Below are 27038 nucleotides of genomic sequence, written 5' to 3'. Positions count from 1 at the left end.
TTCCTTTGCCTTTGATTTTTACCAAAGAAAAGTAGCTTCTACGCTTTGAACATACAAGGTTTTGGTCATCATTATCTTGGAAACTTATAGTGCTTCAACATGATTATTTTAAGTGTTTATTGAAATAAGTATGCACATTTTAAATTTGAAAATAAGTATTAGTGAGAAAACTTGAGCACTTCTCAACTGCCTTACTCTGTTGTATAATTTTGTACAATAAAATAACCCAAAGGATGTAATTACCTAGTGACTAGTATCAACAATGGACTACCGTGTCATATCACACGATTTGAAGTGTCTAAGATTTTCTAAAAAGTAAGTCCTTCTGAGGTTCTTATGAACCAATAATGTCAAACAGAATGTTGGGGGGTTTTTTTGTGGCAAGAAGGAGTCCAAAAAATGCTGTATCTATATTATCAGTTAATATTGGGCTGCTGTGCTTACCCACCAGACATTTTTTTGCATAGTCACATATATTTTCAAATCACTCATTCGATATTAAATACTACAGAAACATTTCAGAGAAGCAGACTGGTTTTAATATTTGTATTATAAAGGCTTACACCAGATGTGGAGAAAATCGGAATAGATTGTGGATTATGGCCCTATGGATGATTGACCTGCCCAAAAAGAGACATTACCCAGCTACAAAAGTAAACTACTTTTCCAACTATGTGGAAGGAAATTACAGATTTCAGTGGCTCTCTTTAAACATACCCATTCAAATGAAATTCTCTCTTTTAGCTCTTATAATCTCTGAACCTGACCCAACTCTGTTCCTTCAAGAGAGTCTTTCCAGGAGAAGTAGAATCATCTCTCCTATGATTTCTTTCTTTAAGAAAATGACTATAGTTCAGAACATACTCAGTTGTTAGGCATCACATATTTTTCATAATTTGTCTGACTAAAATTTGAAATGTGTGTCTTTCTCTGCTTTTTTTTTTTTTTAGAATGTTCAAGCCTGAGGTAGAGAAAGGGAAATGGATATGAACTCCTGTATATATGATTGTAAAGATTGGTAGCAATTCCAGGAAACAATAACTGAAATGATTACTTTAGGATATACTGACTATTTAATTAACTTTAATTCTCTGGATGTCTTATATTAAGTGTGATCTAGTTACTGTAATACCCTAAACACCATTTTGTTTCTTTGGTTGGCCATCTTTTTCTATTAAGGTTTCTTAAGGATAGAAACAAAAATATAGATTTCCCACAATTTTCTTTAAGGGTAACAGATGGAGTTGATATATTGAACAATGAAAGATAAATTGTGTTGTATTGGATCTATTAGCATACAGAGTAACAAAGCTAAGAAAAAGAGTGATTTTTAAATGAAAAATGGAGAAAAATAGGTGTGCTGTACATTATAATTCATTTGAACAAAAGGAAATGAAAATGTAATGTTTGAAACAACTCAAGAAACAAAGAGTTCTTCTCACATTCATTGACAATATAATTTATAATCCAAGGCCTGGTTTTGGGTATTTTTTTTCCTAAGTCAAATGTCATCATGACCACATTGAAGTTTTAAATTTCATTCCTTTAAAAAATAATATATAAGACATATTGAATGTACCTCACCATTTTAAAAAGTGCATGCATGCAGTTTTCACCGTAGGTTTATGTGGTAAGCTCTAAGTAAGAAAATTAAAAGACGTCTTTCAGATACCAATTATCGCAATTTCAAATCTCAATTTTCCTCCAAAGCCCCTTTTCAAGTGATTAATAGAGCAATTATAACTTATTATCTGGGATTTCACTTTTACAAATAACACAGTATAGTAAAGCTTAAGCTTGAAACATTGGCAAAACCGACTTTGGCTTCTCAACATTGAACAAGCCATTGAACTCAAATTAGGAAGGTCAAGAAGGGCCTCTTTGAGGGACTCTGCACTTTGTCAGATGTATTTATTCATGTGCAGAGGATTAGAATTCATAAACATTTTGCCAGTTTTTTTAATGCTATTTCTTTTCCTTGTTGTTCTTGGCCAGGCCATGTCAATACAGCAAAATACTACTTCTTATGGCTTATTATCAGCAAAATGATTTGCATTACATAACCCAAAGGAATTGTAAAATCAGCAGGAACTGCTGCTTTCACATCTCAGTGTAGATGTATACATCGGTACCAAAAATGTTGGTTTTTAAAAAAATCAAGTTGTCTGAGTGCCACACCCAAGACAAGCATTTTTTCTTTTAAAATACTTTTATCATGAAAATGATCTACTTAACAAAAACATTTTGTAACTATTCTTTTAAGAAATATGTACAAGGTCAGTCAAAATAATATACTACTGGATTAAAACTAATTTGAGCATGGTACAGGAAATTCCTAGAGGCAACTGATTTTCAAGACATACCAGAAGTCCATTTTCTGTCTTTTTTCTTGGAAATGTTTAGAGCTTAGATTTATCAGTCCAATTGGTGTATGATGAATATTTTTGAAATTCTTCAATGAAGCACTTAGAAACATCAGTTTGGGGTTTGCACGAAATTGATGTGAGTTTCTAAATGAGAAGAATCATGAGGTTGTTTGGGAAAGCATCAAGGATCCTTGTGTAAACAGGCATATAGTTTTTAGATTTAGTAATAGAAACATATGAGAGGTTTCCAGAGAATCTGATCTTGGTGATTTGTATTGGGGGTGGCTAGCAGCGTCACAGTTGCTTTAAGGCCAATTTTGCCTACTGTTATGCAAAGCCAATTAGTAGCACCCTGGGTTGCTTCCTTGAAAGAAATTTTCTTAGGAGGTGAGAAAAGCTTTACCAGTTGCCATTCCTATGGAATCTAAAACGAAAACATGGAAAACCTTCAAGTAAGTGAAGGAAAGGGGAGAACAGATAGCAGTAGAAGCTTTGGGCAGTGAGTTGAGAACACAGCCATTAAAAGACCACCTGTCAAAACAGGTTGAAAAATGATAGTTTTAAGCTTGAGGGAGAGATAGACAGACAAACAGACAGACATAGAAACATAGACCAGAAAGCTACTGAGATGTTGTAGAGCCTGTATGATTCAAAGCTCAGCATTTGCACTTGGGAATACATGTTTTCTCTTGATCTCCCTCACTATTTTTTTTAAAGTTTGCTTTTGTTTTTTTTTTCTTTTTCCTTTCTTTCATTTTCTTTCTCCTCCCTCCCTTCCTCCTTTTTTCCCCTCCCCTCTTTCCTCTCTCTTTTTAATAATTACTCTCGCCTGTTGAGTTGCTCAGCTGCTTACATTTGACTTGGATTTCACAGTGACTAAGCATAGTGATTGTGTTTGTTGATAATCTTTTTTAAATGACTTTTTGCTCCAAAACTGCTGAAAAACTCTTCTAGATCAATTCTAATATGTGCTGACAACCACCCCTGAGGTGAACTCTTCAGATGTTGTTGTCCAAGTTCCTCATCAGGGGTTTGTTTGCATTGGATTTTGAATAGGCAAGTTGTTTAGCCATCTTTTTTATCCTTTAGATTACGTAGGGCTGAGGCTTAGTCCACTGGGGAATTGGTGTGAATCTGGGAAAGCTTACAAGCTCCTAAGTAGTTGCAATTCATGAGTAGAAGAAAGAACCAAACATGGGGAAAATGTGTAATATGCCAGAATGGTGTTTTCTGTGATCTTCTTTTAGACTTTGAAGCCTCTTTGTATTCTGAAAGAGAATGTATGGATATTCTAAAGAGAGTAAAACTACTTTTGGAAAAATATCATTAGGCGATAGTTTTCAGTATTTGTATGACTTACGCGGCTGCGTGTCTTGGATGAGCAATGCTTACGAGCCATCTTTCTCATCTATCTTGGTGAACACCATATGAATCATAAGCGTCTGGATAATTCAAATCTCCATTGTGCGTATCTTCTGTCTTCCTTGTCTTTAGGTTTTTTCAGAAGGTGTTAAAAGGAAAATGATAGGCTATGATTGACTCTCGCTGCCTCAATTTTCTATATCTTTACTCAAATCTGAGTACAGTGCCATCACGGTGGTCAGTTACTGTAAAGCAGGCCACGGGAGGAGTGTTTACACCACAGAAGTCAGCAAAGGCCAAATGAGGGCTATTTTTTAGACAGTTGGCTGTTAAACATTTACCAGCACACCACTGCTACATGATATGAGACAAGTATTCTTAGAAAAAAGCCAACATTGGGGAAAAATATAGTACAAAAATCTCTTTATTAAAACAAAAGAGCAATAAATTTTAAAACATGAAATTAATAGATTAAAGGAAGAGGAAGTAATTTAAATCCAATCAGGGAAAGAAATATCAAGGGCCTGAGAAAATGAAGCATACATATGTATAATTGTCAAATTTCAACTTATTTGTGGAAATGGGCAAATAACATAAAATTTGGGGCATAAAATGTGAACTGAACCATCATTATGACAACTGATGTCCACACTATGGGTAATGTGTTGGGAAACTACAGAAAACCCTGAATAAACTTCCCTTTGACAGTTTTGAAACTTTATTTTTCAATATAAATAGTGAGAAATGTACTTTTCAATATATACAGAGTACACCAAAAATGTATACACACTTCAGAAAAAGAAAAACTTGTATGAACATTTTCATGCTGAATTTTTGTGACATCATGAGATTAATGCAAATTACCGTTGGGCTCTACAATTAAAAGAGATGCTCAAAGTGGTGGCCATTAGCTTCCAGACATTTATTAGTGTGGCGAACTGCTGCTTGAATAACCGTGGCCTTGAGATTGCTGAGCATGCATTTTTAATTCCTTCTCTAAAGCCTGGAAGTGTAGTGGGTTTTCTGTGATAAAGGGCATTCTCTAGGGTCCTCATACAAGGGTAACAACATCTGTTGAAAAACATCATACTTTTTCTTTTTTTTTTCTTTTTCTGAAGTGTATATACAATTTTTGATGGACTCTGTATATGATAATTCCCTAACTTTGCTGTGTAGTTCAAACTGTTGTCTCATTATATTGTATAACCACAATCTTATCTCAATGATAAGAAAAGAAGAATATTTATAGTATGAATTATCCAACAAATTACATTCATTGTTTCCTGTGTGTGTGTGTGTGTATGTGTGTGTGTGTGTGTGTGTGTGTGTGTTTCCCAATCCCTCAACTCAATAACTCAGCCTTCACACTGAGTTAGATCCCTATTCGTTTTATCTATTTATTTTTTGGAGATGGGGGGCTCACTAAGTTGCTAAATAAGCCTCCTTTCTCCACTTCCCAGAGTGATGGGATTACAGGAGTGAGCTCATTACAGTACACCACTATGCTTTCTGTTCTTCACTTTTGCTTAGCTGGTTATTGCCTGAGATGTTTAACTATATAATTATGTGCGAACTTTTCATAGTTAAGTGTACTGGAAACTATAGGATACTCTCTGAATTTGATAGGAAACAGAGGCATTTCTTCATAGTTGTTCTCCTTGCATTCATGCATGTAACTTTTCACCTACCTTTCTCCAAGCCAAAATAGTCTTAGACAAGACTCAATTGATAGAATGGTAAGAACAATAGTAATCTCATTGTCTAGTCCCTGTTTCCTCTTATTTGAAGAATTCCCTCTATATCACATGTGAACTGAATGACCATGACTGTTTCTTTGCATCTCAGTCCTCCTGTTACTCTTGTAAGACTTTTTTAAACCTATATAACTGCTGTTTACAGGAAATGTTTCTTTATTGCTGTGCTGATTTCATCCTTCAGCATTCACACATAGGTAGTGTACAGCCAGACAGAATGTAAATAACCTTGATTATTAGTACACTGACTTGATTGTCAATACATTCTCTCCTAATTTTAGTTCCCCTCCCCACCCTATTTTGTCGAGTATATTAGTAATTTAAAACAAATAAAAAGGGTTATTTTGAGAAGGACTGACTCATGAATCACTGAATAGATAAAATTATAACCAGATTTACTTACGCAATCAAATTAAACATATACAACTAATTGCAGACAATTATTTAAATGAGAGTTGGGTTTAATCACCAACCAACCTCTCCTCACTAGGGAATTGACAATAGTTCATCAGCATGGAAGTTCAAGTCTATATCACAGTATGCTTCCCTTGTTCTCTTGGTCTTGATCATCATATTCTTCCAAAGTTCCACAACATCTTTCATTCTTACAACTGAATGCTTTTTTGTATTTTATTTGAATTAGTTTAAATGTTATACAGGGGCTTTCATTTCCCTTTGTAAGTGAATTTTTGGCCCATATCTAAGAATATAACTCATTAAACTGTTGGCTGTAAAATATAATATTCATACAGAAAATTGTACAAATATGAATATATTACTCAATGATACGTTGCAGAAAGGTCACATATGTAACCATGAATCAGGTCAAGAGACAATAATGTAAGCATCTTAAAAGACCCTATGTTCCTTTTTACAACCAATACTCCCTTTCTCATCTCTGAAAGGAACCAATTTTCCAATTTCTAACACTATAAATAATTTGCCCAATTTTGAACTATATGTACAGGAAGCCATGCAGAATATATTCCTTTGTCTCTAACTTCCTTTGCTCAACACTTTGCTTTTAAGATTCATCTGTTTTCATTGCAGTCAGCTATTGTTTATTAATTTTTATTTTAATGTAGTGTTTTATTACATTAAAAATTTAGGAAAATGCTGTATTTTATTTCTGTTTTACTTTTGATGCCTATGAGGTTTGAAGGTATTATGTACAATGCTGTGATGATATATGAAATTATTTTCCTTGAAATAAAAACTAAGACATATTTTTACTGTTTCATTTCAACATTGCAGTGTGAATCATATACCATAGTAAGGTAAGAAAAGGAAATAACAACTACAAATTTGACAGAAATAAATTTTTTATTCACAGATGATATGTGATTGTGTGTGTAGAAAATCTATAAAATTATTTTCATCTAATCATTACTTCATATGTTTTAAAAGGTTGGCAGTCAATTAAAATTTAATTAAAATCAATGAAAATTTCAAAACATTTAAAAAGTCAATTGGGAATCAATTATATACTTATATACCTGCCATAACTGCAAGAAATAAAGTTTAAAAATATAAAGTACTGGCTTTATGTAACTATTTAATATTAGGCAAAACTGGGTGAAGTTTCCCCTAACCTTGGAATTCTGTACTACTTTTACAAGTCTATAAATCTATTATTATCTCTGAAAGTTTTTCAAAAAATAAAATTATATGCTAAAACAGATATAAATATAAGAGAAAATGCAAAAGGCTGAAGTGTACCTCAGTGGGAGAGCATGCTCAGTACAAGGCCTTAGGTTCCATCTCATAGAGTGGAAAAAAGAATAGACATTTTGTATTTTATTAGTAAGCTATTCCTAGACTTCAAGCTTCCTTTACTTAACAAGGAATTATACAATACATATCGTGCAATTCTGTCTTTGTAGGACGAATTATATTTATGTATTTTATGTAAAGATATATATGTGCATACACACCTATGTATGTACATTTTACAGAAGCTTCAACATACCAAATGCCTCAAATAAATCTATCTGAAACATACTCCCAACTATAAAATTGTAAAATGTTTTTAGAGAAGTTAACAAACATTCAATTAAATTTTTAAAATATACCTTGTATGTGGATTAGAAGTACGGATGCCGTGAAGATCCCAGTTCTCCCCAAATAGGACTGAAGATAAATTAGTGCCTTTTAAGTCTCATTTCATTTTGTCTTCATACAATTACTTTTCATTGCTACTCTATTGGGAATGATCATTTTTTTTCTTTTAATTTTTGGCACTGCCATTTTGCCTCTGTTTGCTCTGGGCGTGTTTTTTTTTCCATTTCTCTGCACATCGGATTAGGGGAAATACCTGTCTCTATGTCAGGCAACCTTGCAAACACAGAGGAGAAAATAACTGTCCCAAGTTAGGCAAGTCTACCTTAGAAGCCAAAATAAATTATCACTGTTGTTTTTCTGGCCTGTCACCTTAAAAACATTCCCTGATTACAACAGGCAAACAAGACGAAGGACCTATTTTACTTAGGTATGTTAGTTGTGGAGAACAAATGAAGACTACCGCTTCATGCTTCCTTTCAATTAATCCTTCTTCCATTCGGTCAACATTTTTTAAATGCTACCATGTACCAGACTCTGTCTTTGTCTTTAAATGACTCATAACAAAGTAGAGAATGGTAGCCTTGGTTGACTACGATATAATGTATGTAGGGTTGATGCCACAGAGGCAGAGATAATTTGCTTTATCAGGAAATGTTAGTGCTAGTCCTTGAATGATTTGTAAGGTTTCAACTCAAAGATGGAAACAAAGAAATAAAGGTCAGAGGGATCTAAATAAGTAAAAGTATAGAAGTATGAAAATCCTTGACATGTTAGGGAAACACCAAAACAACATACAAGGTAACAAGAGTACTTAGTGGATGCTTTGCTTGCATGAGTTATACATCCATCCTCAAGTACTGTTACATATTCAAGGACTTCGTTTAACTATTTTTCATTCTGTTTTGAATCATGAAAACAACAGTGAGTGATTTTCTGTCTCATAAGTACAGAGTGCTTTAAAACTCTTAATCAAGAGCTTCTCCAAGGATATCCCTTGCTTCTTTTCACATATGGATCCTAGCCAACTAAAATGATTTTTCATGATCTAAATTATCTGATTCTAAAGAACCTGAAAATTACTTATTCACAGATGATAATGGCCAAAATTTTAGGGTGTTTTAAAATAGCTTTAGTACTTAGAAATCACATGGTATGTGCAACTGAACAAACATCTGAATTGTGTCAATACAGTATCCAAACTTTCTGTAAAAGATGTAGAAAAATACATTTTCCTGTCACTGAGCTTGAAAATTTGTATGAAGAATTGCTGCAGTGATTGTGATTAAGCTTTGTATCTACCATAGCTGGATGAGAGCTTTGTATGTCAAGAGGTTGTGTTCAGATTATAGAGTGTGTCTTAATACCTCCATGATAGTTATCATTACTTAATGGAATTGCTCAACACAGATAACATGATGAGTATGTGATAGTTCTTACATCTGCTTTATCTTACTGTAATTTTTTGCATGCAGATGTTCTCTGGTTTGCATAAATTTCTTCCTTATTTATCTTTTATTAATTCTGATTAGCCACAATAGTTAATATTTTTGCTAAATCTTATGGGCCAAACTAAATGCCTAACATAGCTTTACTGCATATTCTTAATTTTTCCACCAAATTTATAAAAAATTACTATTTATTTAATATTATTTCATTACTTAGTTATTAGATTACTGATAATGACCTACTCATAAATATTTATCAAATGGATGCTTCAATCAGATGGCTCTAGTGCTTATAATTGTGAGTGATTAAATCAACAAACTCTCTAAAAAACACATCTCAAATATATGGTCCCTCCATACGAGGATTTAATTTTATGAAAACATGCTCTAAATGCTGCTTGTCTTCCTGCCAGCTGGGAGAGTGTTAGCCATTGCCTTTTCTGCATAGCTACCGGAGAAAAAATAAAGAACCTACATTGAGAGTTTTCTGAATTCAGCTCTGTCTTTGTGTATATACTCAAAATGAAACAAATTGGGGCAATTTACTGAAGGTTAAATCCTTTAAATGACGTCCACCGAAAACATGGAGGGAAAGGTTTGTGGGTCTTAAATGATCGATTTAATTGCCTTAATCCTTTGAGTTGCTTTTATAAGTAGGCAAAACTTTTTCATATCTAAGTGAAGATTCCAACTTTTGGGTTCAAGGTTGTTTGTATTTTCGCTCTCAACACCCTGAACCATGTAGACTTCTTATGTAACTCACATCTTCAAAAAAGCCCAAAGACCTCAATGTGTGACAGACAGTCCCAGCAGTTAGGTTTTTGTATCTATGGTCTGTGTTCTGCCTGCAGCCTTCCTTCCAGGAGCCAGAGCCTTTCAGTTTGTTAGCATTTTTTCTCTGAAGTCAAAGGGAAGCTTGTTAGGGTGACATCACTTTGTGCTTGGACTTACACTTGTGATAGACATTACCTTGAATTTGATGTTTTAAAATATTTTATTAGTAAAACATACCTGAATTCTATAAAAAAAATATTTTCTCTAAGCTTTGAGAAAGAAGTGAAAGAAAAGCTTATTTATGAGACGGTGGCTCACTCAACCCTGTCTAATTCTCAAGCAAGCTTTTTCCAAGTAAACTCCAGTGTATGATTCAGTAGTTCCTCTGGGTTCTGAGGGTGTGACAAGGATAACATATTCTTGAAGATATGATCTGAAATACCAGATTTTGAAAAAAAATTATTTTAGCAAATTTTAAGAGTTTGAGATTTCAGAACCTTTCACTGACACTGAGTGAGGGTGGTAATTTTTCCCCCTCCTCAAACTGTATTGCACATAAGCCTTTGGATGTTTTAAAGGTTTTTCTCTGGCGGCTAAGAAAAACACTCCGGAAAGTTATATTTGCTGAATGTACTCGCATATAAATATCCCTGAGCTAGTCTGTTATCCTGTGGCATCTGGAAGAAAGGTGCTATTGTTTTAGATTCCATGATTGAAGTGTAGAATAATCAATTCAGAGAGGCCCTGGGGGGAAGATGCACTCACATATGCTGTGGAAACTTGTAATCCCTACCTTTTTTAGTTTTTCCTATAGATGAAGAGACGCTGATGAGTTCATTCCTTGGTACGACTAGTGTTAGGAGTTCCCCTTCATGGCACATAATAAACACCAGCTTTTATTCGAGACTATTAACTTTATGTTTTCTAGGGAAACTACTTTTTTGTGAATCCTTCTGTTGCTTTAATTTTCTTTGCTTTCTGGGTCACTGAGCTGGATGGCTATTTTGTTTGTAAGTATCCTGCAACCTGCCAAGCTCATCACCCAAGCATTCCCAGAGATGCATCATCAGACTTAGTTTTGACAAATACCCTCCATAAATTATTTAAAGCTCCTCTTCATTTCTTGCAAAGTAATGTTTGCTGAGCCCCTCCATGAAAAATCAGTGTAATTCCAGAAGATCATGATCTATTTGCAAGAAAGGAATTTGTCCTGTGCTTACAGGCAGCCATCAGTACACTTATGAATAAGAAGTTAAATGAAAATGTGACATTTTACCTTGGTTTTATTCAAAGACTTTCTCCATTACTTTATTAAATCGTATCTGAATAAGAGCTTTAGCCTCATGTGTTTCCACAGTGAAGTGTTTCGAATGTGTAAGGTGGTTAGATGTACAAACGCTGCAGAAATATAGATAATAGACTGCCCACTCTGTCTGCTGAAACTTTCCTGAGATTTTGTTTGGCAGGGCCCAGCTGCAGATGTAGACATGATGGAATTTGGTTTGTGAAGAACTTACAGAAATTACACAAATAACTCAGATTTTAAATGACTAATACACAGACATGCACCTGCTTCAGGAACTTAATAGATTAATCTCATGCCCAATAGAAAACCTCCTTGGAATTTAATTACATCGGTCCAAAACAAAATAAAACTGGCTATGTAGAAGTGATATCGGTAAAATGTTAAGTAGTTCTTGGAGCAAGAGTTTCCTGAGGATTACATTTTTCAGTTGGCTCTGCTTGTGTGAAACCTACTATAAATTCATAATATTCTGCTCATATTCTTTTCTACTATTCTTGCAGCTGGAACCGCTTGCTGAAGATATTCTCCACCAAACTCCGAATATGAATGCTGTGGCTTCTTTACAGAAGATTATTGAAATTCAAAGTACGTCTTTAAAGTTTTTGAAAAAATCTGTAATCAGGTAAAAGTAATTGAGATTATATTGAGAATAGAGCACAAAATAGTTATTTTAATTTGCACATGTTACTACCTAAATATTTTATGGCATTAATGTGGCAACCTCATCATATGCTGATGAAATAACTCAAAAACTCTAGATTTGGGGTTTTATTTTTCTCACCTTTTCCACATACTTACATTTTTCTGCATTTCTCCCACTAAGCATTTACCAAGAACAATAGAATAAGTTTAGAAATTGTGATTAGGCAGCCCAATATTTCACCTTTCAGTTGAAAGTAAGTTATATCTTAATGATGTTGGAATTTGCAACCATCTCCTGTTTTTTTGTCAGAAAAGGAAAAACTTAATGAGAAAGCCACCTTATAAGAAAATCGAACTTAACAAAGCAGAGCAAGTCAGAAACTTTTTTTTTTTTGCTTAAATTCTTTTATTGGTACATTGTAGGTGTACAATACATTTACATTTATCATTGAGTGCTTGTACTTGTACCTGATGCATCTTGGTTCTTATTTTTTCCCCATTACCTGGCCTCCCTTCACCCCCTCCACCCTTTCCTATTTACAAAGACTTTGTTTCCATTTTTTCCTTTTCTCATAATTTTTCCTTTCCCTTCTTTCCTTTCCTCTTCTCCTCCCACTTCCCCTACCCCTTTGGACCTTTTTTTCCTATTTCAAATTATCAGTTATTTGTTTTAATCATTTTAATCCTTATTTACACTTTCAGTTTCTCACACCAGAGAAACTATTCGGTATTTACACGTGTGTCCTATTTATGTCACTTAAGAGTATCACCTCAATGTTCATCCATTTAGCTATAAATGCCTCTAGTTTCTCGTTCAGAGACTTTTTATTATCCAGTTCTCTTCTCAGCTCTCCACACCCCTCCTCCCCATGCGAATTAATCTGAAAATTAGCATAAAGAGAAAAACCAGAAGGAAAAATTGGTGCAAAGAAGAATCAGGAAAACTCTTTTGCTAGTGAGTGTCCTGTAGATGCAATTTTCAAACACCACTGAAGAAGTCACTTTCCAGCCCTCTCTTTGAGGCATTGCCTTCACTTGCTTAGTAGCAGTTTGGAGAAATGGGTGCAACTGGAGTTGTACTGTCCATCCCTCTGACACTGTGAGCATCTACTAATCCTACCATATGCAAACCCAAAATAATCCTCAGTCTTACTTAATCTTATTCATTCCTGGATTGTGGGCTATATTTGTCCAATAAACATTTATTGGGTAATATAAGAGGAATAAACTATGAGTTTATAATATTTCCAGGGAACAGAAAAATAAACATACAAATACTAAGGAGCCAAGTCTTTTTTTCTCATCTTGTTTTAGTAGCACATGTTTGCTATACATAATTTACATTAATCTCAAGGAGTAGGTATATGTACATAACACAGCTTGATTCTTTTTTATTCTCCTCTTCAACCACCTCCCTCCTTCCATCTCTAAATCTCTGATCCCTATTTTCATTGTTGTTGTTATTATTATTAGTTATAGTTCATGTTTACAACACTTAATGTTTGCATTCATGGTGTATATTTGGTATAAACACCTGACACATCTTAAATCTTTTTCTTTCCTCCTCTCTTTCCTTTTTCTCTTGTTTTCAGTCCCCAGCATCCCTTCCCATTTGCAAAAAAATCTATCTCCCTGTTTTCTTCTATCACTCCTTTGTTTTGCTCTTTATTTGTACTTACCTTGCTCAAATAAGTGATACCATGCCAAGTCTGAGATATGTCTAAGGTAAAGGAACTGACAAAGACCCAGAGGAAATGCTATTCATACATGTGAGTAGAAACCTTATCACTATCCTGACCATCTGCCTCATTTCCACTGAGAGTAGATGAAGAGGGTCCATTACATGGCATTACAGATCTCATGGTGAAGAATCAAGCGACCTTTGAAGCCTTCTCCTCTTGTTCACCTACATCCAATCTAATGCCCCCTTACAGGTCATAGATAATATAAAAATATCTCAGTCTTCATATACATAGTATTGCCTTTTATTCATAGCATTATTTTACCATTATACATGCAGAATATTAATTATTTTTCCTATATATCTCCTGAGCAAATCTCTTCAATAAGCATTTTTGAGTATATGACATGTTGTTCAGGTATCGAGGCACAAAAGTTAGGAAAAAGGAAGCAATGTTTCTGGGATAAAGAAGTTATAAGGGGCAAAGGGAAAGGGCAAGTGGGAGGGGTAGGGGAAAGGAAAGAAGGGAATGGAATTAATATGAGAAAATGAAAAAATAGAAGCAGTCTTTGTAAATAGGGAGGGATGGAGGGGTTGAAGGGAGAGCAGGGAAAGGGGGAAAATAAGAACCAAGAGAGATTATGTAAAGGTGCAAATTTCCAATGATGAATGTCATTATATTGTACACCTAAAATGTACCAATGATTAGAATGAATAATTGATAATGGGAAATAGGAAGAAAAGGTCCAAAGGGGTAGGGGAAGTGGGAGGGGTAGGGGAAAGGAAAGAAGGGAAAGGAAAATTTTTCTTAATTAAACTTTTTTATTGGTACATTGTAGGTATACAACACAATTACATTTCTCATTGGGAATTGTACCTTTACATAATGCATCTTGGTTCTTATTTTTTCCCCATTCCTAGCCCTCCCTTAACCTCCTCCACCCGTCCTTATTTACAAGGACTTTATTTCCATTTTTTCCATTTCTCAGCATTTTTCCTTTCCCTTCTTTCCTTTCCCCTGCCCCTCCCACTACCCCTACCTCTTTGGACCTTTTCTTCCTATTTTACATTATTGATTATTCATTCTAATCATTGGTACATTTTAGGTATACAATATAAAGACATTCATCATTGGAAATTTGCACCTTTACATAGGCTCTCTTGGTTCTTATTTTCCACCCTTGCCCAGCTCTCCCTTGAACCCCTCCAGTCCTCCCTAATTACAAAGATTTTGTTCCTATTTTTCCATTTTCTCATATTAATCCCATTACCTTCTATCCTTTCCCCTAGCCCTCTCACTTCCTTACCCCTTTGCCCCTTTTCTTCCTATTTCACATTACCTATTATACATTTCAGTCCTTATTTACACTTTCAGTTTCTCACACCAGAGAAACTATTCGGTATTTATACATATGTGTCCTATTTATCTCACTTAAGAATATCACCTCAATGTGCATCCACTTAGCTATAAATGTCTCTAATTTCTCATTTTTTATGGCAGAGTAGTACTCCATTTTATAAAAAAACCACATTTTCTTTATCCAGTCTCCAGTTGATGGGCATTTGGGCTGTTTCCAAGTTTTAGCTATCACAGACTGTGCTGCTATGAACATGGGCGCACATATACCACTGTGGTATGATTCTTTTAATTTTCTGGGAGAAGATCCCCAGCAGTGGAATAGCAGGGTCAAATGGAACTTCCAGTCGTAGTCCTTTGAGGGATCTCCATGCTGATTTCCAAAGTGGTTGCATCAGTCTACACTCCCACCAGCAGTGGAGCAGGGTTCCTCTTTCCCCACAGCCCCACCACCATTTGTTATTGGTTGATTTCATGATAGCAGCCATTCTTTCTGGAGTGAGGTGGAATCTCAGCATTGTTTTCATTTGCATCTCTGGAATGACCAGTGATGTTGAACATTTTTTCATGTATTTATTTGCTATTTCTACTTCTTTGTCTGAGAAATGTCTGTTCATTTCAGATGCCCATTTTTGGATTGGGTCATTAAATTTGGGAGGTCTGATCTTTTTAAGTTCTTTATAGATTTGAGAGAGTAGACCTTTGTCTGAGGAAGAGCAGGTGAAGATTTTTTCCCACATTCTGGGTTGTCTCTTCACACTGCTGGTGGTTTCTTTTGCTGTTCAGAAGCCTTTTAATAAGAAGAGATCCCACTTGTTGATTGTTTGTGCTAGTTCACAGGCAACTGAGGTTTTGTTCATAAAATCTTTTCTGACACTGATGTCTTCAAGAGTTCTATCTAACCTCTGTTCCAACTGGTTCAGAGTTTCTATTTTAATATTTAGATCTTTAATCCATTTTGATTTTAGTTTAGTGCATGGTGAGAGATACAGGTCTAGTTTTAATCTTTGGCAAGTTGAAGCCCAGTTTTTCCAGCACCATTTATTAAAGAGGCTATCTTTCTTCCAGTGAGGGTGTTTGGCTCCTTTGTCAAAGATGAGGTGGCTGAGTGTGTCTGGCGTTGTTTCTGCATCTTCTAATCTGTTCCACTGGTCCTCAGGTCTGTTTCTTTGCCGGTATCATGCTGTTTTTATCACAGTAGCTTTGTAGTATAGTTGGAGGTTGGGGATTGTGATACTCCCTGCCATGTCTCTGTTACCTAGAATTGCTTTTGCTATTCTGGCTCTCTTCTTGCTCCAAATAAATTTTTGGATTGTTTTCTCAAGGTCCATGAAGTATGCTGCTGGGATCTCAATTGGAATTGTATTAAACCTATATAGCAGTTTTGGAAGTATGGCCATTTTCACTATATTAATCCTTCCTACCCAGGAGCAGGGGATGTCTGTCCATTTTCTGGTATCATCTTCAACCTCTCTTTTCAGAGTGCCATAGTTTTCATAGAAGAGGTCTTTGATTTCTTTTGTTAGGTTGATTCCTAGGTATTTCAATTTTTTGGATGCTATTGTGAAAGGAATTATTTGCCCTATTTCTCTCTCAGTGAGTCTGTCATTGGTGTAGAGGAAAGCTATTGATTTTTGTGTGTTGACCTTGTAACCAGCTACTTGACTGAATTTGGACATTAAGTCTACAAGAATTTTGGTGGATTTCTTGGGGTCTTCTATATACAGTAACATGTCATCTGCAAATAATGACAATTTGACTTCTTCATTACCTATCTTTAGTCCTTTTATTTCTTTCTCTTGTCTAATTGCCGTGGCTAATGTTTCCAGAACTATATTGAACAAGAGTGGTGATAGGGGACATCCTTGTCTTGCTCCTGGTTTTAGTGTGAAGGATTTCAGTTTTTGACCATTTAATATGATATTGGCTGTTGGTTTTTCATAGATGGCTTCTATCAGTTTGAGCTAGAGACCATCTATTCCAATTTTTGTAGGGTTTTTATCATAAATGCATGTTGGATTTAGTCAAATGCTTTTTGTGCATCTATGGAGATAATCATATGGTTTTTGTCCTTGGCTCTATTGATATAGTGTATTACATTGATTGATTTGCGTGTATTGAACCATCCCTGCATCCCTGGGATGAAATCCACTTGATCACAGTGTATGATCTTCTTGATGATCTTCTGCATTCTATTTGCCAGTGTCTTATTAAGGATTTTTGCATCTATGTTCATTAGTGAGATTGGCCTATAGTTCTCCTTTTCAGTTGGGTCTTTCTCTGCTTTGGGGATCAAGGTGATGCTTGCTTCCAGGAATGAATTTGGGAATATTGCTTCCCTTTCAATTTCATTGAAGAGTTTAAACAGTAGTGGCAGCAGTTCCTCTCTAAATGTCTTGTAGAATTCAGCAGTGAAGCCATCAGGGCTCGGGCTTTTCTTAGTTGATAAGTTTTTAATTACATTTTCAATTTCATTGGTTGATAGTGAGTTGTTCAGAATTTTTAGGTCTTCTTCGTTCAACTTTGGTAATTCATATGTATCTAGGAATCTGTCCATTTCTTCTGTGTTGTCCACCCTATTCGTGTATAGGTTCTGGAAGTAGGTATTGATGATCCTCTGGATTTCTGCTGGGTCTGCTGTAATTTCATCCTCTTCATTCCTCATTGCATGGATTTTGGGCTTTCTTTCCTTTTCCTGATAAGGTTGGCTAAGGGTTTGTCAATTTTGTTGATTCTTTCAAAGAACCAACTCTTGGCTTCATTCGTTTTTTTGTATCATTCTCTTAGTCTCCATTGCATTGATTTCTCCTCTGATCTTTATAATTTCCTCCCTTGTATGAGCTCTGGGATTGTCCTGCTCTTCTTTTTCCAGAAGCTTGAGGTGCAACATCAGGTTGTTTTATTTGGCTCATTCTGTTTTCCTAATATGCATATTCACTGCTATGAATTTCCCTCATGAGACTGCTTTCATTGTGTTCCATAGATTCTGATATGTTGTATTGTCATTGTCATTTAATTGAAGGAACTGTCTGATTTCTTCTTTAATTTCCTCTGTGACCCATTGGTTATTCAGAAGGGTGTTGTTCAATTTCCATGTGTTTATGAAATTTTTCAAGTTTCTTTTGCTATACATCTCCAATTTCATCACACTATGGTCTGATAATATACAGGGGATAACTTCAATTCCTTTGCACTTACTTAAACATGTTCTATGTGTGAGTAAGTGATCTATTTTGGAGAATGCCCCATGTGCAGCTGAGAAGAATGTGTATTCTGATGTTGTGGGGTGGAAGACTCTGTAAACATCTGTTAAGTTCATTTGTTCAAGAGTTCGATTGAGTTCTAGTATTTCATTACTTATTTTTTGTCTAGTTGATCTATCTATTTGTGACAGTGGCATGTTGAGGTCCCCCACTACAATTGTATTAGTGCATATATGACTTTTCATGTCCATTAGTATTTGTTTTATATAGTTGGGTGCACTAGTGTTTGGTGTATAGATATTTATGATTGTCATCTCTTCCTCTTGGATTGTTCCCTTTACAAGGATGTGGTGTCCTTCTTCATCTCTCTTAATCAGTGTTGGTTTGAAATCTACTTGATTTGCCAAGAGGATAGCTACTCCTGCTTTTTTTTTGGTTCCTGTCATATGGAGTATTGTTTTGCAGTGTTTAACTTTCAGTCTATGAGTTTCCTTTTGAATGAAATGTGTTTCTTGTATGCAGCATATTGTTGGATTTTGCTTCTGGACCCATTCTGCCAGTCTATTTCTTTTGATTGGTGAATTGAGACCATTAACATTGATGGTTATAACTGAAATGTATTGACTTGTCATTGCGATGACTTTTTGTTTTTGTTGGGTTCTCCCCCTTTACATTGAATTTCTTGTCATGCCAGATGGGTTCATTCTGCTTTGCTTCCTGGGGTTGTGATCCTCAATGTCTGCTCCTAAGATATTGTGTAAAATTCTTTGGAGTGCTGGTTTGGTATTCACGAAGTTCCTAAGGTGCTCTTTGTCATGAAAGTATCTTATTTCTCCATCAATTTTGGAAGGTAGTTTTGCAGGGTACATCAATCTGGGTTGGAGTCTGATTTCCTTTAGGGCTTGGAATATGTCACTCCAAGCTCTTCTTGCCTTGATGGTTTGTGTTGAGAAGTCTGCTGTGATTCTGATGGGCTTTCCTTTGTATGTGATTTGTTTCTTTTCTCTAACTGCTTGTAGAACTTTGTTCTTCTGTTGTGTTTCTGGAATCTTAACAATTGTATGCCTATGTGTAGATTTTTTTGATCAAGGCTATTTGGAGTCCTATATGCCTCACTTCTCTGTATGTCAAGTTCTTTTCCCCTGCTTGGGAAGTTTTCTGCCATTGTTTCTGTGAAGAATTTTTTTATGTCATCTGCACTCCCTCCTGTTTCTTCATTGACTCCAATCAGTCTTATGTTATTCTTCTTTGCATCTTCTAGCAGCTGCTGGATTGATTTCTCATGTTTCCTTATAATTTTGAAGCAATTTTTCTTTTCCTGGTCATTAATTGCAATCTTATCTTCTATATCTGAAATTCTGTCCTCACATTGGCTCATTCTGCTTTGTAGACTTTCAGTGGAGTTTTTCATGTCCTGGACATCTATTTGCATCTGTTTTATGGATTCCTTTTGTTTCCTATGTTGGGATTCCATCATGTTCCTGAGCTCCTCTCTAGATTTATTAATCATGTCTTGCACTAGGGCCACAATTTCTCCTGTTATCTGAGAAATTATTTCTGATTTCATTTTTTCCAGATCCCCTTTTTTTGCCAGTTCAGTGGGTCCAGGTGGTTGAGTATCAGAGTGTTCCATCTCATTTCCCTTGGGGTTGCTGTAGGTGATCTGGAAGTCTGGTTTTGAGACTTATTTAGGTGTTTTCTCATTTTGACTGGGGCGGGGGGGGGGCTGTTGGCGCCTGCACGGATTACCTCCTCTGAGCTGGGAGAGGTGGGACAAGTGCCAGGAGCAGTGGTAGGGATGGTGGCCCAAAAGCCCTTCCCTCTGGGCTGGGAGCAGTGGGAGGGATGGTGGCCAGGAAGCCCCTTCCTCTGGACCAGGAGCAGTGGGACAGTGGCTCAGAAGCACATACCTCTGGGCCAGGAGCGGTGGGACTCAGTACAGTGGTCTGGTGGTCCAGTGTCCTCTGCGTCTTTGTAGTGTGCAACCAGGTGGCTGTAGAGAGGAGCGGGGGGTGGGGGGGAGGTGTCCAGTGGATTGTTGCTGGGGCGCAGGCTGATTCGGTGTGTTCCCCGCAACTCGCAACCCTGGTAGGGTGTGCACAGACCTGCCTGTCTGCAGCGGGCAGGAAAGGAAAAATTATGAAGAATGGAAAAAATGGAAACAGTCTTTGTAACAGGGAAGGATGGAGGGGGTGAAGGGAGTGTAGGGAATGGGGAAAAATTAAGAACCAAGATGCATCATGTAAAGGTACAAGTTCCCAATGAGAAATGTAAGTGTGTTGTATACCTAATATGTACCAATAAAAGAATTTAAGGGAAAAAAAAGAAGTTATAGCCCACTGAGTGAGAGAGAACAAAGTTGATAATTTCAATACAGTGTTCACAAAATGCACTGAGATCATGGAAAAGGGGCAGTCTTTTTCTTCAATTTTTTCAGCTGGGGACTTGCCCATTTAAAAATAAACTTTTTTCTACACTTTTATTGAGTATGCCACCCAATCCGTTAATCCAATAACTTTATCAGCTCTAGGCACTAATATATAAATTTTCATCAACAGAACTGTATTTTCCATTTTTCTGTTGTTTGAGTTTTTGTGTATTTTAATGTCTTCTAGTCCTGTTTCCTTAATTACATGCCTAGCAACCGGGAGATAGAAATAATATTTTTTCATCCCTGGATATCTAGACTGGAAAGATTGGCAGCACAGAAGAGGTTTGCTGAATCTGGGAGCCTGAGAACTTTGAGGAGATAGATTTGAGTAGTAGCATTTGAATGACTCTTCAAGGCCACCGGGAACCAAAGTTTGCATCATGGGGAGATTCAAATGAAAAGCTCTGCCTTCTGAGTTAAGGAGTAGGCAGTCTTGCTGGTCTAGCCAGGACCCTAATATACCCTTTATCATGAGATAGCATACAACTTAGGAAAGATGAGTTTATTCCAAGTTCTGAAAGAACTTAGTGCAAAGTTTAGCTAGTCAATCTACTTAACAATCTACTTAACAGTTCCTACACACTTAAGGAAGGGGTACATTTCCCAATTCTGGCCAGTGAGAATCATGGCCAACTTGATGAACCTACTCACTTGTGTGGTCACATAGGCTTCACACTTAGAGGAGCTCCGTTCTTAATTTAATGCTCTTGGTACCTTTACCTTCTTAGAAAGTTTCAAATAAGCAGTCCACATTTTCATTTTGCACCGGACCCTAATCATGGAGTAGCCAGTCCTGATGAAAATCAAAGTGCTGTTGTTGTAAAAAATAATTCCCAAGAAGAATGACAGAGAATCACCAATAAGAGAATTCGAGTTGCAGTCCAGAAGGAACTGAATGGTGGGTTGAGGTTATAAAGGCAAAGACACACACAAGAAAAGAAAGTAATCTGTCACCATTTGGGATGCGTGGTGAACATCAGTATCAAGTCGTTCGGCATTAGTACTTTGACACAGTAGGGGTGCATTTTGATGTGGTCCTGGGCCTTTTCTTTCTCTGGGTCGGCTCTTCCAGACTCTAGGAGCAGAAAAGCGGTGTGGAATGTTTATGGTATAATAAAGTAGAATGGATATGTCAGTTATGGAAATTAAAATTATGAGCTCCTGGCTCAGTACATAATATTTGATTTTCTAACCAAATGTAAAATTGTATTCTTTTACTTTTTCCCACTTTATGTACCACTGTTCCATTTCAAGTGCTCTTACTGGACCTCGAGCCCTTGACTGGGCTTTCCATCCCCCTTTGGTAGGAAAAGTAATTAAGATTTTGGGGGCCTAGTGAAGAAATGAAACTGTGAGTCCCCCTTGTTTACATGTTATAAATGATTTCACAGAGTCAACAGCAGAGAAGTGAACTTCACATGGAGCCTTTCTGAGCTGGGGCCCTTACCTATTAGGAAGCAAGCTCTGAAGGTTGCCCTTGTTTAACAGGAGTGCTTCCTCTTCATCTGTGTCTCCGAGCTTTACACAGATGCCTCCTTTCAACTCTGGGAGGGGTTTGGGTTGCAGCTCACCTCCTAGCCCAGTTTCTGAGAGTTCTTTTGTTCTGCATTTTGGAACTGCAGTATCTGAAAGCTATGTGAATGTCGAGAAGCAGGGCTTATAGCATGTGGGAAACATTCAGGCAAGTTCCTAGATAGCCTTGTCCCAAGGTACACGGCAAAGTGCTGACAGGCCTTCTGTGAGTTTCTCTTTGAGAACTGAGCACCCCAGCTGAGAGTATGCAGGTGCTGGAGGCTGTGATTAGCATTGGCCCATTGCCTGGCCACATGTATGTGAGTATTTTGCAGCAGGACAATCCCTGTTGTCCTCTCCTAGTAGGTTATTCACTGAGCTGAGGAGAAAAGCTGAGGTTATTCACAAAGCTGCAGCAGGGCAGCCATTTCTCCTGACAGGTGGAGACGTCTCCTCTGGTTACATCGCAAGATGGTGAATGGGATATAAGGGCAAACTGTCTTTGCAAAGACAAAAAGGACATATAGTTCTTTTAAAAGTTTCATGTTTTTCCTCAAAAAATGAAGACAGATTTGCCATATGATTCAGTCATTCCATTTCTGAATTATTCCAAAAGAGCTAAAAGCAAGATCTCAAAAAGATGGCAACGCCTCCATTTCATTGCAACACAATTCAAAATACCCAAGAGATGGGAGCAACTTAAATGACCATCAATTGATGAATAGATAAAATTTGTGGTAGTTGACACAATGGAATATGATTCAGCCTTAAAGAAAGAACTTTTTACAATACGTGCCAATTTAGCATAACGTATTTTCATAGTAAAGATATTTTTTGCTGAGGTTCTTGTTTGTTTGCTGTAAACTGCCATACTTTTTGCACAGTGACTAACATGCAGTAGGTGCTTTTTAATGTTTGTTGATTGATTGAATCAATCAGTGAATGTTTTCACCATATTTTTCTTAAGCCCATACTGATTTTTAACTCACTTAGGCTATTTATACTCCTTGATCCTCCATGTAGAAGGAAGAAGTAAGATGAGCAGACAAACTATATGACAGCCATTCTTTTCCCTATTCCATAGCCCACAAGGATGAGTCATTTGTAAGTCAGGAAAAACACAAACTACATTTGTAAGCTGCCATTTCCATGGCTCAGCTTGGAAGTGACAGTTTTCAGAGCTGAATCTGGTACTTGTCTACATGGCAGTGATCACCAAAAAGTGATGCTTGGTAAGTGCCCTGAGTAGGATAAAGGACACTTATATGTGTGGTTTCCTGTCCTGAAACCCACAGTAACAGTTTCTGGGGTCCATGCAACATTGAATTCTTCTATTCTTCCACATGGTATGGTAGGAAACAGAGTTCTCAAAGGCCATTCTTCATGCCAGTGCTGGCCTATGATAACATTTTCACTGATGTTAAAGGGGGAGAACCATGAAATGGGTTTTCCATAAAACTAAATTTACTTAGTTCAAAAGACTAATTTTAAGTTCTAAAAACATACAATGAATGATATTGATCTTGATCTTGATCTGTGAAATCCAAAAAATATGAGAACTACAAGTATAGAGCCATGGTTTCCTTTTTTTACTTAAAATTCTTTAGTAAGCAAAATACTATTTTTAAGTGTCCACCTAATTTGTTAACCTCTTGCATGATAATAATAATCATAGCATCTTTTGATTTGTGGATCAAGTAAATAGATATGTATACAAAGATTCGAGGATTCTTTTAAAATTATGCTGGAACCTTCCAGTGGTTTGTAGTTAATAAATTGAGAAATACTAGTTAGAGGTTTTAAAAATGATATGAATTTTGGTATAATCTTCTCCACTCACCAGCCATGTGATGACTGAGGAAAACACTTCTCTGAGAAGTCCTGAGAGTAATGACATGGCACATCTCCTTGCTGTTTTTCCAAGGTGGTGCTCTTGTGGCAACAAAATAGCAAATAGGAAGCAGAATCACAAAAGAACAGCAGGAATTTTTCACCTGAAACACCTGACTTACATCTTTCCACCCCTTTTGGGATCCTCCTTTGTTTGAAGGATTGGGATTGTCTTCATCATTTTCCCATATCTGAGGCACAAGACCTAAAAGACCTTAAAGGTGGAAAGATTTATTTTGATTCATTGTTTCAGTCCATGGTCCGTTGACTCCAAGGCGGAAACAGGATGGCAGAGGCACATGATGCAGGAAAAGGTGCTCAACTCATGACAGCTGGGAAGCATAGAGAGAAGGGACATACCCTCCAACCAAGCCCCACTCCCTAACAGCAGCCCCTGTGTTATTGAGCAACTCGGCTACTGAACTCACCAATGAATGAATCCACTGATGAGTATAGCACACTACAAGCCAGTCACCTTCCACACATGTGAGAACTTGGGGGGGAAACTTTAGATCTAACCCATAACAGGGATCTTCTTAGAGTTCTTTATTATGCCAAAAAAGTCAAAATAGGGTCACAAGAAAGAGTGAGGAGGGACCCACATTCATGATTTCACCATATGTTCTTGGCAACTGTAAGTTATGGAAATGGACAGCCACCTTTCATGTTTTCTATACATAAAATTTGTCAGTATAACCAATCCTCTCTCTCATTTTTTAAACACACAGTATTATTTAGGGCAGTGAGAAGTGAATTTATAGTCTCTTCAATTTATGCAACTTTTGAGGATAACTTGAAATAGGATATGACTTCCTTTGTTGCAGGAGAATGTTAGAAATTATAGGGTGGTTGGTTGTCCACATATACACAACCACAGATTCTAGAGAAATAGGAATGAAATCTCCCTGTGCCTGGGCAAGCAGAGCCAAGTATATATGACACCTATTCCATGTCCAAACTCCTTAATGTCTGTCTTGCCTGTGTGTTATTGAGCAAATCTCTTCCTCCTCCTTTCCCTAAACTTCTTATTCTTACTTTCTTTTTCTTATTTTTACTTTTGTTCTTGCTCTATTTGTAGTAGTGGAAACTACTGTACAAGTAACAACTAATTCTAGAAAAAGACAAAAGAATGCTAATTTTGCTGATATATTTGTACTCTATTTCCAATGAGAGATAACTATTGGGTAAAATAAAATAACAAATACTATTGACTTTGTATTAGAATGGATAATCAGAGTATGTTCTATCTAGTTCTCTCAGTGATTAAGAGATATGGACACTGATTCATGAGGAAAAAATATTTAAAGTAAGTCTTGTTGTAAAAGTATGAGTCATTGTTTTCTTTGATCTGAAATGCCATTCTCTGCCACCCCCCATACACCACTGTGAGACTCTGTACCACTGTGCCCCAGCAAGGGGGTCATTTTCATCAGACAATGCAGGAGAAAATCCAAAGTGTGTCTAAGCCGATAGGAATTTGTACACATCTCTTGTTGTGGGGGAAATTGTCCTATATTTTAACCTCAGGGGCCTATGCACACATTTAAAAGGATTGTTCCCCAGATTGCAACATATGCTGCATAAATCATCTCACAAGCTTGCCTCGCATCTTGACTCCACACCCACATGCTAACCCAAACTCATTTTTTCTTTCTCTTTCTGTCTCTTTTCTATTTTATTTTTATTTTCTGCTCTTTTTTTCTTATTTCTCTTTTTCTGTCTTCCATTCTACAAAAACTGGGGAGACTACAAGACCACCCTATTATCAGTTACATAATTATTTCTAACATTCTCTTGAAACAAAGGAGATCATATCTTACTTCAAGTTATCCTCAGAAGTTGAATATCCATCAAATTCTGGGAAGGGGCTTCTCAGTTATAGGGATGTGAGGTTTTGTTTCAAGCAAGAAAGAAGCACGAACAAACCTGTGTTTCAAAACATCACCATGTTTCCACCACGGACAGATTAACAGGGCTTATTGTCAGAGATGAGCTGTTAAATTCCGAAGTGGAAATGGCATAATGTAGCAATTAATTGGCATGGAGAGGATGAATACTTTCTAAGATTGCAGTAATCACCTACTGAAAGAGGAAATAGAAAAAGAAGTGACTTTACAGGGAAGAAGAAAAAATTAGATTTAAAAATAGAAACTTCACTAAATGCAAGTCTTGAAAATTGGTAGGATGGCAGCATTATCTTAAACATCAATTTATCTTTACACTGAAGTTATAGAGAGGTATTGAATAAAGTTATTTATATAATACAAACTGTCAGTTATTAGAAGAAACTAGAATAACAATTATTGAGTGCTTACAATGTACCAGATGCTATTGTCAGAACTCTTGTCAATATAAGTTAATTCATTTAATCTCTAAAACTCTATGAAGTACTAGTTTCAATTGCATTTTATAGCCAAGTAACCTGAGGGATATCAAGAATAATTAACTTCCTCAAGGTCACTTAGCTAATGAGTGGGCACAAACGAGATCATAAACTAGTCAAACTCCAGAGAGACATGATACTATCTCACAAATAAATTTGTTCCTTTTTAATTTCTTTGTAATCAGTTTTTCCCATTTATTGCAAAAGTGACATATTTACCAAAAAATCAGTGTAACTTCCTTTTTAATATTTCAGATATTCTGGCTGATTGAGATTGAGCCATAGTCAGTTCTAGAAGCCCTGCACCAAATTACAAGAAGTTGCAGAGCTATGAGTCCACTTTGGAGCCCCTGGTAAACTTGTAAAATACATCTAATCAGAAAAAAAAATGCAAAGATTGGCAGAGTTTCAGGTCCCTACCCTGTTGAGTTTAAAACCTTGACTGTTGTCAGGTGTGAGCTGCTATTTGTCATATATTCTTTGGCTTTAGACAGAGCCCTTGATGTGACAGCCCTGGGCCAGGCAGCCCTTCACTGCAGAAAAGCAGCTCTAGACATTTTCCTATGATTAACCCTACCAACCCTCGCTTGTACCAGAGCCAGGGCAAACTTCTACACATGGGTTTGGTAGTTGATTTTGAATTTCTAATTAACCATTCTCTTGAAATATTGACATTCTGATTATTGCTTAGAGGAGCCCTAATACCAGAATGTACCAGAATAAAGAGGAAAATCTGCCATCTGCTTGGAGATTTAACTTGCCTTGGTGATTTATTTTTATTCCAACTGCATCTGCAATTATGATTTTTTTACTCACATTTCTTCCAAGGCAAAACGAATCAAAAGAATAAATAAAACTACACATGTTTCTG

General features: G+C 36.4%; 1 protein-coding gene across 2 annotated transcripts in view; it reads left to right on the top strand.

Moving 5' to 3' along the window:
* Window positions 1-27038, top strand: part of LOC147829256 (histone deacetylase 9-like) — a 193400-nt gene that overhangs the window by 124832 nt on the left and 41530 nt on the right. For both annotated transcript variants that reach the window (XM_087206452.1, XM_087206451.1), the window contains exon 8: window positions 11569-11653. In XM_087206452.1, coding sequence (XP_087062578.1) covers window positions 11569-11653 — 85 coding nt within the window. The remainder of the gene's footprint in view (window positions 1-11568; window positions 11654-27038) is intronic.

The sequence above is a fragment of the Heterocephalus glaber genome, unplaced genomic scaffold, assembly GCF_053883595.1.
Source record: "Heterocephalus glaber isolate CG9 unplaced genomic scaffold, H.glaber_assembly_v1.0 deba00000676, whole genome shotgun sequence".
In the NCBI taxonomy this organism is placed as follows: domain Eukaryota; kingdom Metazoa; phylum Chordata; class Mammalia; order Rodentia; family Bathyergidae; genus Heterocephalus; species Heterocephalus glaber.
Note: the sequence above shows the minus strand (reverse complement) of the source record. Positions and strands in the feature narration are given on the sequence as shown.